The 13,106-nt window shown below is 39.3% G+C and overlaps 1 protein-coding gene across 1 annotated transcript in view; it reads right to left on the bottom strand.

Annotated features, from left to right (window-relative positions):
* The window catches only part of brinp2 (bone morphogenetic protein/retinoic acid inducible neural-specific 2), a 226,393-nt gene that overhangs the window by 110,153 nt on the left and 103,134 nt on the right, over positions 1-13,106 (bottom strand). Inside the window, exon 2 of the mRNA XM_039816764.1 lies at positions 11,716-12,177. Within this exon, the coding sequence (XP_039672698.1) occupies positions 11,716-12,110 (395 nt within the window). The 5' untranslated portion in view covers positions 12,111-12,177. The remainder of the gene's footprint in view (positions 1-11,715; positions 12,178-13,106) is intronic.

Genomic DNA, 13,106 nt, shown 5'->3' on the forward strand with positions numbered 1-13,106 from the left:
TGTTTTAAAAATGTTGAGGCTAGCATAAAAGTGCCCCTAGCACTCCTATTCAAAAGGCCATAAAACGAAATTACGGTAAATCTTAAAAGTGGCGATTCTGTCCTAAATATGCTTTTAAACGAAAGTTTGACTCGGGTACATTCACAAAAAGACCCTAGGTTGCATTTTGGCGAGAGTTACACTTTAACCCTTGTGTTGTCCTCGGATCAAGTTTTTTATATCACTAATATGGTTTTCTTTCACCCAAATAGCCCAAAAATTACATGAATGAATGTTATATGGATACGTTATCGCAGGTCAAATTAATGATTACTTCCACTGAGTTTTGGGTGTTTTATATGGTTTTAAAACCGTATCCTGACTAAACTTTGACATAAACTAGTCTGTGATTCAGACAACATCCTCTCATCTTAACTATTAGTCAAAATAATTCATTAGGTTTATTGACCATGCTTTCTATATAATTTCCAGGACGGGGCAAATCCACTGGCTCCAAAAAGATAACAGAAGTTAACAGAAACCACCTCTGATGGGATGCAAAGAGTGGTTTCCAGTGTCAATGTCAGACCCTTGTGTACCCATATTTTCACAGACACAATTTCATAAAAAGGTCTAATTGTTTTAAGGTTTATGTTCTTTCAACTACATCACAAAAAGTTTCTGTTCTCCTGCTGTTTCCTTTTGTTGTCCACCACAGGATCTGACATGCTGGTGACAAATGCTGAACTTTTGTAATTCTGTTGTATGCACGCAAACATTCATATACGTATAATTTTTAATATATATGTATTGATCGCATGGAGGTTGCTGGCTGCTTACATCTAAACAAACATTAGACATTTGAAACCAATGACTCCCAAAGTGCCTTTGGAGTGAGAATGTATTTAAATGCTAAAGCAGATAAATTCAGTCGCAGCTCTATGACACCAATACAAATGATCCATGTTAATGCTACATGATTTATACATTTCCCAAACACTTAAAAAATCTAAAAAGCTATGAGGAGAAAGAAAAACACATCAGGAGGAGTTTGCCATGTTGCTGTCAAGATGATCACTGGAAGTGTCCCGCAGCTAAAAGCAGAGTCATATGACAATCTGCCCCACTTATGTCATGGAACCTTCACCTGTCACTTCACACTACACTGCCCCCTCATCTGTAAGTGATGCTGTCATTTCCATTGCATTCAAGTTAAGGAAGAGGGAGACAGAACGGAACGGTAGACAGCAGAGTGATTGTGAAAAAAAAAAACACCTCAAGTTATATATCAATAGACTACACATATAAGGAGTTGGTCAGTTATAGATTACTACTAAAGGTAACTGTTACAAGCACGTTATCGACGACGTTCCACCTCCGGGATTGCTCAGGTGCTACCGAAAATTTCCACTGGATGTCCTTCTTTTCGGCCGGATGTCGGTCACCTTCCGCTTTCTTTGTGTTGGCATTTTAAACTCTGGTGGATTTCTGAGAACTATGGTTAACTGCTCCTCAGATCTCTGCAGGGTAAATCCAGACAGCTAGCTAGACTATCTGTCCAACCTGAGTTTTCTGTTGCACGACTAAAACGTTTGAACGTACACATGTTCCACCAAAACAAGTTCCTTCCCGAGGCTTCGTCCAACACAATATACCAATAAACCAGAGCACGTTTTTTCTCCAATCCCGGAATAATCTGTGGACTAGCCAGACCTTTCTCCGCAGCGCTGTGGAGGAAGGTCTGGCAGTACGAGACTGAATGAGACATTTTCTAAACCTCCAGCCATCCAAGTGACAAGAAAAGCAGCACAGAACTGCGACAGGCACATCCTGAGAGTACAACTGACACCAGGCCGTCACATATCCTCACACGCTCAGCTGACTTTTTCCTGAATAAAAGTTAAAGGAGACATATGCTCATTTTCAGGTTCATACTTTGGTTTCTATGACATGTTTACATGCTTTAAAGGGATACTTTGCCGATTTTAAACTAACTTTGTATCATTGTTGGTAGTATCTGTAAATGAACTATGGTAAATGTCCCTCCATCTTACAAATACCCAGATCTCCCTACTCACAGGCCAGCAGCAAAACCTCCAAGTGATGCCTTTGACCAAAAAAACGGGTCAAGAGAGACAGCCGCCCCTCTCTCGCTTTCTCAAACTCCAAACTCAGATGAAACTGTAAAAGCAGGATGCGCTGTTCAAGCTACGATACTTAAATCTACCTAAACCCCTAAACCTAAAATGTTTTCAGAAACATATTTCAGCTTACCATTTAACTGTTATATGAGATTGTTTGTTACCAGTCGGCCGCCAGTCTGTGTCAATACGGACGAGCTCGACAAGCTCGCATTACGTCACCCACCCATTCTGGTAGTTGCAGGTTTTCTACCTTTTAAGCTAAAAGTAATATCACAGCTTCTTTTCTGTGTTTTCTCTGGTCATGTAGCACCCATTTCAAAAGTGTTTGCGCCATTCTACTGCATACACAGCCCAGTTTAATGAAAAGACCCTCTTTCCTGCCGTTAAATACTTGTTTAATGTTAAAAAAAACACATTATTTTTCTCGTAGTGTCTGTCACATACCTGTATTCATCGTCTACCTAAGACGCTCCGTTTAAGCGCCTGTCTCTTTAAGCCCCCCTCCTGATAAGCCCAGTGAGTGGCTCTGATTGGCTTGGGAGAAAAATATGCTGCACCTTTGCAAAGGTATTTATCAAACTGTGTGTAGAGATACGTATGGCGGGATATTCTAATGAGCCTGCATGTGACAGAGGAAGGGGCTCCAAATCTGAATGGCTTGTTAAATCCCATGTTTTCTGATTTTTTGATAATTATTTGGGCTTTTTATGCCCTTTAATCGACAGGATAGCTTGAAGACAGGAAAGGGGAGAGAGAGGAGGGACGACATGCAGCAAAGGGCTACGGGTCAGATTCGAACCCGGGCCGCTGCCAAGGCCTCAGCCTACATGGGGCGCACACTCTACAGGGTGAGCTAGAGGTCGCCCCGGTTTGTCTTATTCTTACAGTTTGTGGGTTGGTAAATACTCCAGTTACCCAAATGTATGTGCACAAGCACGGAAAAAAGTGAGTTTTTCCTGATATGTTCTTTTTAACAAAAGGCAGCCAGGAAGAGAGGGAGAGGAAGTGAAGTGAGAGCCTGTATGATTCACTTCAAAAGTTCTGTACGCCTTTTGAAACACGGTCACAGCCAACTCCTGCAATGGTCAAAGAACACAAAAAATGCCACAGATAATTAGAACACACAGTCTTCAGGCAAGTCTACATGGCTGACAGTACAAACGTGCGAGACAACTTTTAAAAGAATCTATTTTTACAGAGCTCACGGAGAGAGGGGAAGGGAAGTTGAAAATCTGAATATATAGGCTTTATATAAATAATATATTCCAAGTAGAGGAAATGGAAATTCAAATTGCAGCCTCAGCGGGTGCAGTGTATATCTATCACATTTGGTATTAAATTTGGAATAATGATAATGGTGACAGGGGCCAACATGAACTCTGGACCTGGCACAGGACTGCACTGCATTATTTATAGACCAGACAGCTGACGGCCTCTGTACACACTGACAGACCTCCTATCTGGGCACACACTGCCCTCTCTAGCAGGGAAAATGTTTGGCCTAGGTTCCAACCAAACAATTAACATTATTTATCAATAACTTAATAGTCATATTATTTTACAATCCTCTTGTCATAATGTTTTTCTGCCACAAACCGCAAACGTTGCCTCATTGCATATAACGCTGCGGCTTGCTGGACTGGTGTGCAGGATTTGGTGATCATTGGGGTGGACGTAGTCTCCTGGGACTGTTGCCGACAGATTTCACTCTTTTTGGCAGGATTTCCGTTACCTTCCGCTTTCTTTGTGTTGGAATTTTAAACTCTGATCGATTTATGAGGACTATGGTCAGGGGCGGATTGGGACAAAAATCCTGCGTTGGAAGTTCCGCCTCTTACCGGCCCAATTTCAGACATGGACGTTATTTTCTTTATAATTGCAAAAAACAGGCTCACATGAGATTATGGCACCAGCAGTATGACGCGCGCTTACAAGCTTTTATGATTAAAAAATAAACACACTGGAGCAATTCATAAAATCTTCAAATAAACTGACATGGCACCATCTTAGAATATAATGGAAATGCTTGCATTTTTAAAACATATTATTACATACTTAAACACCCAAAAAGACCAAAGTATGAAGACATAGCGAACCAGACGCAAGCTTTTAATTTGAAAAGTAGAAGCCCAACGGCATCAGACGGGAGGCTCCAGGCTGCAGCCGTACCGTCTTGCATGTTGTTGCCGAATTGCTTTCTTTTTTCCAGCGGCTCAAATTGGCCCAAGAGTTCACCGGCCCTTCTGGCAATTGCCAGAACTGCCAGATTGCCAGTCCGCCTATGACTATGGTTAACTGCTCCTCAGATCTCTGCAGGGTAAATCCAGACAGCTAGCTAGACTATCTGTTCAATGTGAGTTTTCTGTTGCACGACTAAAACAACTTTTGAACGTACATGTTCCACTAAAACAAGTTCCTTCACGAGGCTATTTCGCAGCGGCACCGTGGCTCTGTCTGGTGCATAGCGCCGCCCATTACGATTGTGATTGGTTTAAAGAAATGCCAATAAATCAGAGCACATTTTTCTCCCATGCCGGAATGTTGTGTGGACTAGCCAGACCCTCTTCCACAGCACTGTGGAGGGTGCTCTGGCAAAGCGAGACTGGACAAATCATGTGGTCCTGTATCGGGCAGTGGCACACAACCTGCATCTTACTTTGGATCATCTTTTACTATTTCAAATTGCACCCACACTTTAGATTTTTTTTCTCCAGACATTTATGGGAGTCAAAGTACACAAACGGATATCTGCATACTAATACTGGCATACCTGTCCGTTAAAAGGATTATTCTTATGAATTGGAAAGTGAGAAAACCAAATTGTTTCTGTCTGCATCACTGGCTAAAGGACTTTATAGAGCTGTTGATGATGGAACGGGCAACTTCTGCTTTACAGGAACTATGCAGGGATGAGGGATTAGATGGACCATGGACACTCATTAAAGATTATAGTAATAAGAGTCATTTAGTTTAGTAGTTTAGTAGTTCTTTTGTTAGTTTGTTTTGACTGACCTAAGGTGATGCAATGTCATTCTAATTATGCATGTATGTGTGTCTATGTATATATATGTATATATATATATATATATATATATATATATATATATATATATATATATATATATATATGTATGTATGTATGTATGTATCTATCCTATCTTCTGTAACCTCTGACGTACTGTCCGTGTGTTGTGTGTTTATGTGTCTTTATGTGTGTTGTATTGGTATTTGTTAACTTTGTAATTAAAATATCAACAAAAAAATAGTTGAGCTATGAAGATTTTTATTAAAAAGAATCTTTTTATAAATAAAAAATTTTTTTTATATCATGATAATTTAAATGAAAGAATCTGAAAACTTTTTCACGGACCCCCTGGCAGAGTGCCACAGACCCCACTTTGAGAATCACCGCACTAGACTATCTGTCTCAATGCTGGCCAGATGTTGGCTGTGATGCACTGTTTTGTTGTTTGTTGACCAAAATACGACAAAGAAAAACACATTTAGCTGCTTTCTTTTGTTCAAGCATGTCATTGTGTGTTTGTGTGTGTGGAGATCATTACGGAAACGGCCTGAAAATGCTAGTGTGGATGAATGTCACTGTAGTGTGGATGTACATAACACTTCTTCTGAGCAGTGTTAAACTACTACACTCCCTCCTAGTACGTATATATATATATATATATATATATATATATATATATATATATATATATATATATACTGTATGTATGTATGTCTTTTTTTCTAAACTTTATTTATTTAGTTTTCGGTCGTTATTAAGAAACAATACACAATGAACAAACAATAACAGTCGTAAAATACCCTCCCTCCCTCCCTTAACCAACAATCGTCTCGGAGGAAAATAAGTGAGTAAATAAGATTTTTTTTAAAAAGGCACATCATTAAGTACATTAAATGGAAACAAACAAGGGGATAATAATAATAATAATAATAATAAACAATAGCATAACAATAAAAATGCTGATAATGATGATGATAACATTAATGGTAATAATAATAAGATGGTTTAAAGCAGATTTATTAAAACTTGGTCACCATCCTATTCTTTCCCCCGATTCATAACTATAGTACTCTAGCTGTGGTGCAAGATTTGAGCCATTCTGCAGCAGTATTGCTGACAGTGCCAGCGCTTACCCGTTTCCAGGCATATGGATATTCATGTTGTTCATAAAATTTAAGAAAGGCATCCATATCTTATAAAAATCCTCAACTTTCCCTCTTGCTGTATGTATGTCTTTTTTTTTATTTAGACAAAGAGGAAAGGGGGGAGAGAGGGGAAGACCTGCAACAAAGGGACAATGGGCTGGATTTAAACCCGGTCCACTGCAGTATGGACTCAGCCTTAAATACACAGTGCACACTCTGCTAGGCATGGGCCGGTTACCAGTTTCAAGGTATACCGCGGTTTGAAAAAAAAAACATTTCTGTCACATCATTCCTAAGGTGTGAGCTGTTTTTTAGTCTTCAAGGACAGAAAGTGCACTTTAGAAATCCCTCTCTCTGCCAGTGTTCCAAAATAAAATACATTGTGTTCAAGTCTTTTTTTTTTCTACCCATTTCAAAAATAATACATTTTAAAGCTGTAATTGCTATACCACAATACTGTGAAACCTTAATATTTTTGCTGAAGGTTATCATAGCGTCAGAATCTCATACCGGTCCATGCCAACACTCTACCCAGTCCCGGGGCAACCCCCCCTCAGTACCAATAAGTAAATGAGTTGTTTATGAATCACTCTTGGTAATTAGTGTCATCATCAATTTTTCTTATTATCATTATACCAAGAAAGTGGATCACATCCCTCCAGTTCTGAGGTCTTTACACTGGCATTCCTGTCTCTCAAATAATTTGATTTCAAAATACTTCTGTTGGTTTCAGGGTCTTAGCAAATTTCTGGCCACTGTAGAAATAATAAATGATGAGAGCATGGGATAAATGCATCATTATATTATGAGAAAATATTAATATTCAATAGAAAATTCAATAGTCATACCTCTGACTCTATGGGTTCAAATCCCAAAAAAATTTACCCTCCTGTAACTATATTAAAAAGGAATGTCTTTATATCACACCCATCTTCTCCTGATTATGAGTATGGAATTACACCCTGTTTTGAATTATAATTATGAAGTCCACTTGATGTATTTCAGCTGTCAGATAAATGTGAGTTTCACAGTGGAGAGTGAGACCTTTTTTTTAATTTATGGTACGATTTGAAAGATATTGCATCATTGCAGCTGTGATTCCACCCTTTGAATGCTGCTTGAATGCTGTTGAAGTTGAATTTCACTGAAATTTAAAATAAATAAATAAAAAAAGATTTTGTCTGATTTATGAGTTTGGCGTTATAAGCTGTCAGACATCTTTAAATGATGTCACCGGAGACAAGTGAACGCTGAATGTATGTCATGTTTCTATGACTGTAATAAATATCTACTAAATATATTTTTCATATTACAAGTTGTAATGCTTGCTCATAAAAATCCTCTTTCAGCCCTGTACTATATTTCCCCCGATCCTGCTGAGCTCGTAATTTAGAACCGAAAGAATCAGCAAGTCTGAGGGCTTGAAGAAAAATATGACAGAATCACAACCTACACCAGTTTCACAACTCTATTCTGTGCTTCTCTTTTATCTATTAGAAGAGAGATCTTAAATAGGGGGTCCGGGACCCCTAGGGGGTCCTCAGAGTTTGCTGCAGGGGGGCCACCAAATTATTGTTAGATGGTTTAAAATAATAAAAACATTAAAATATGTCTGAAAATATACATTAACATGAATCCAAAATATTATCAGTAAAGATAATTCTTTTTTTAATGTACACAACACTGATGATAGGCATACTGGCCTACAGCTAAGGTAGCCATAAGCCATCCACAGATACAGCTCAGCTTAAAGCTTTAGTAGTGCGTAACGTTTTGATATTTATGAACGTCCGTTACATTCAAGCCATTGCCAAATTAATTGCCACAAAGCTAATTAAGACTATCAGCTCCACACAACTTTCTCTATGTATCTTAGTATGGCTATGTTCAGAAGATTGTGGCATCCGGTGATTTTCAAGTGAACATAATTACCTCTTCGGAAGAGTCCATCATGTTTTTTCAATCCTCCCTGTCCTCCTTGGCTACTAGCAACTGTGTGAAGGGGGCGTGGGGGTGGTGTGCGGTCATGTAAGGTTTGTATCATGTGGACGTGCCGCCAATTTTCTTTTCATTACTTAGAATTCCTCATGGAGGCGGCAGAAACTACGCACTAATAGCTTTAAGGATTCAATGTGCCACATTTAAAAACTAAAAACATGATGTATATATCAATAATAGTAATACATGAATATACCAGCAATTTTTATTTTAAAAGCGTGGTATTGTATGCACCATAAAAAGGTATGTATAAAGGATTTAGGCCACCCTACACATTATTGAAGGCCCAGTTTAATATGCAACTCAATTGTATAAAATATATGTGGTAAGGGGTCCCTGCTCAGTCTCTTTTTCACCTAAGGGGTTCTTGGCCTAAAAAATGTTGAAGACCCTTGTATTAGAATATAATGAAAGTACATAAAGCTCCGACTTTAATCTCCCAAAATAAACACATTTACCATTCCCTCTGATCCCTGTTTAGCCACTCAGAGAGTCCAACGTTAAACACATTTTATTTTGTCAAATAAGCAAGGACCTCATGAATCACGGCAGCAATGAGCTTTCCGTAAAATCAATTTCCACCCAAAATAGAGACACAAAATCAGTAAAAAACTGCCCATTTCCAAATAAATCTCCAAACAAAAGTTCCCATTGTCCCTTCCCTTTCCCTTTCTTATTTGAAAACAAAGGATTCTCTTAAATGAAAGGAGAGGAGATAGTCCAGTCCCACAATCTCTTCCTCCAGTGTTACACTGATCATAATACTGCTGCTTGGATTGAATTTCCACCCATCCAGCGAACTTTAATACAGACAAGCTGTGTTTGACAATAATACATGTTTGGAGTAAAAGGGACACGTCTTTTCATTACATGCTCTCATATACAGACGGGGCTTAATGGAATTCTAGTGTCAGTGCTGCATTATTGGTAAAAAGAAAGAAAAAGATTTCTATTTATTTCCAAAAGCAAAGCTGAAAAGAGAAATATCATTAAATTGACCTCTAGTGCTTGTTGCTGTGCTTATATATCATCTTGTTATCACCTTTTTATACCATTTCATTTGAGTACGATGTGGCAAAATGTTTCATATATTTCACTCAGTGATTTTACTTTGATAATACTTGGCAGCTCAACGTCAAATAGTGATATTGAAATATTTGTGCCCTCATGTACGCTTAGTATGACGTTTGTTCTTGATGTTTTTCACAAATAAGGAGCTGAGACCTGAATATGACGTTATACGGCACGGATGGGAGAAAAAAAGCCGAATGTTTTATTGCAACATTTGGAGAAAACAAAAACTGCAGTACACAACTCAGTCGGCCCTTCGCTTTGATTTAGATAGATGGCTTTAAAATATCTTAACACTTGTGTTGTCTTCCCATCGACCATGCAAATAAACACTTTTGTTGTTCCTTCTCAACATTTTTGTTGCATTTTTCAAAGTTCATTTTTTTTCAACTTTTGGTCACTTTTTTTTCAACATTTGTATAGCTTTTTCACGTTTTGGTCATTTTTTTCTGACGCTTTTGACGCTTTTTCCAACCTTTTTGACATTTTCCCCAAGACTTTGTCACTTTTCTCGACATTTTGTCACTTTTTTCGGCACTTATTTCGACTTCCCATATTTAAAACAGATATAAAATACTTTGAGAAAGTGTCACATTTGACCCGAGGACAACACGAGGGTTAACGATTATCAAATCAAATGCCATAACAAGTGGTACAGACATGTCTGAAGATGGTGAATCTTAATGACCAGCATGTCAGAGTTTTCAGTTCAACACAGAATTCGGTGCCGACATTCATGTTTTACACATGATGTAGCCTAATGACGTACTGGCTTTCTCTCTTGCGTCACCATGAGGTTCACATTAGGGGTTGTGTGCAAAGGAACCTCACAGAGCCAATAGCGTGGCTGTAGACTCTTCCTCTTGTTCTCTTTTTGATGCTCTGTAATAGTGTTCTTTGGTGTTTACACTTCATAGTTGAAGTTGTGCGAAGTTGTGCGAGGTTAGTAGCTAGTGTTGCAAGTGTACTCATCCGTGTAATTTCCCTCCAAGAAGTTCAAGGGCAACAGCAAGGGAAGGGACGTTTGATGCCCGAGTTTATCCTTCAGACAACACTTCCTCCTCAGACTTGGTGCCATTTGAGAACAGTTTTTAAGATGCTTTGAAGGAGGCACTGGGTTACAAAGGTGAATCAAGGTAGCAGAATTCTCCTGTGAGCAGTAAACACGACAGATTACATTTAAAAAAGATTGTAACATGATTGACTGATTGGCTACACTGGACACTGATACATGCATCTGTGATTATATTTTAGTATGTGGTAAATCTCCTGCACAGAATACACCACAACACAATTATGTCTAGTTTGCTCTACCTTTCTCTAATCTGTTTGTTTGTCTTTTGTTTTCATGTTTCTTGTTGAATACTGAATAGTTTAGCCTCTGTAGGTCTCAAAGAATCATTGAAAACTAAACGAGACGTTCAACGTGCGACGAGAGGTTGCAAGTAAACATATCCCGGTGTTCAATTTTACACATGAAGGTCAGTGTAGCTACAAACCACGAGGAGAACTACTCACCCTGTGAAGAAAAGCTGCATAATGTCTTCTGTGGCATTGGAGCAGCTTTGTGAAGTCTGAGAAAAGTAACGCTAATAATGTCACCAGTGTAATCTCTGTCTGAGCTTTAAGACTACACCTTTTTAACAAAAGGATGATGTTCCAAAGTGGGGCCACGGAGTTTAAAGGTCCCACGATGTAAAAAGTGAGATTTCCATTTTTTTTTTTTTTTTTTTTTTTTTTAAACAAAAAGCAGGTCGAGGTGCTATATAAATACTCTGGAACTATCAAAACGCTCAATCCACAGAGAAACACACACAGTCTGCATTCAGAAACTTTAAACGAGTCATCAGGACTTCTGTATGGATGTGATGTCACAACTGTACTATATACAGTATATATATATATAGGTAGAAAAAAATGCCAATCCAATGACGGTGCAGAGCCCTTGAGAGTGCAGATGCAGAAGACCCAAAAACCGCTGACCAATCAGAGCAAACTGGGCTTTTTCGGGAAAGAGGCTTAAAGAGACAGGCACTAAAATTTAGCATTTCAGACAGAGGGTGAATACAGTCTCTGCTGCTTTGATTATTACCATTCCAGTTTTTATCTGTTTCTTGTGGGTCCCCCAAATAGAGAAATAAATAACAGGAGTATACCTGAAGTCATAAGCCAAAAAGGTTGGGAAGCGCTACTTAAAAGGATGGGCAGGTAGCCTTAGATATGAGTGAGAGCACACCTTTTTCCTCCCACTTGTATATATTTAAAATCTTGCTACACTGTCTTCTTCTCTCCGACAAACACACACTCACACACACACACACACACACATGCACGCACACGCACACACACTCACCTGTAAATCTTGTATCTGGTAGAAAATCCCTGCTGGAACCTCTCTCTGAACTCTGTGTACTCTGGACATCTGTGGAAAGGTCCTTTCTCTGACAGCAGCCAGTCCAGCTGCCCCCCGCTCTGCCTCGTGTTGAAGCCCCACGCCGAGGAGCTGGACGGGGACGAGGAGGACGACGAGGACGAGGAAGATGACGAGGACGAGGAGGACGACAGGGAACTGTGGAGCACCTTCCCGCCGTGTACCCCGCCACCTACTTGTTCAGCTCGGGTGGGCAACGGCAGCCACAGCAACACCCACGGCAACCATAGGAGCATCAAGGAGGACACCGACCATCTAGCAAGGCAGGCGGAGCCACGGGAGCGCCTCTCTTTTCTCATTGGCCAATGAGTCGCCATGGTCCAGGTGGTGATGTACTAGGGCACCTAGGACCGGCATTTCTTCTGACAGTCACCTACCACTGGCCTGCAACAACAAGACAGAAACACTTGGCTTTAATTTCATGGTGATACATTTCTTTTAATTCACAGTTTTGATTGATGGACGTTTCTGTCCACATATTGCGATTACAGTCCAAAATTATAAAGGCAGCACAATGTCCCCTCTAAGTGGTATTTAAAAAGTTAAAAATCAATCATAGCAGTATGATTGTTTCCATGTCTGCTCTGAATGTGCACATCATATTCTCCCTACATGTTGGACACACACATAATTATTGTTATTAAACTTTGAGTATTAATTAAATGCACAAAGGCATTGCTTTCATTCCTTTAAAGAAGTTACTGATGAGGGCACTACCTCTTATTAAAGTGTAATCTTAGGCCCCATTCACGCTTACGTATCATGTCTAGTGTCACATATCCAGATGAAACTTAAGACTGGACCGTCACAGAGCCTATTTTCTCCACTCCAAATATGTCATTTCGTTGAGTCATTGTTGGTTTAAATGCTGAAAAAGAAGGTGTACATTCCCTTGGTTCATCTGATCAACATTTATACGTGAACTTGTGATGTTTGAGAAATGATTGTTCACTTGTGTTTAGTCTTTCTGCTCCGGTTTTCTGCACCTGCTTGGCCCTTTAAGAATATGGACTGTACTTCCCCTTTAAATGTCTTTATGGGTAATTGTGTGATGTGCAATGTGTGATGTGTGATGTGTGATCACTATGTATGTTTTGATTCTGCCTTTTGAGAGGGTACATTTGATAAAAACATTTTGTCAAAGTACAATTAAGTACCATAGAGTTCCAAATGAAGGCAGATTGATTTGGTGGGTGTGTCTCTCGTTTATTGGCTGTGTCACAGGTGATATCCAATCAGCAGAGACGTGTCTCTTATCTCATGGTAATAAAAAGGCAGAGTGCTTGCAGAAACGAAAATTGTGTTTCTACGTT

Source organism: Perca fluviatilis, chromosome 11 (genome assembly GCF_010015445.1).
Source record: "Perca fluviatilis chromosome 11, GENO_Pfluv_1.0, whole genome shotgun sequence".
Taxonomy (NCBI): Eukaryota; Metazoa; Chordata; class Actinopteri; order Perciformes; family Percidae; genus Perca; species Perca fluviatilis.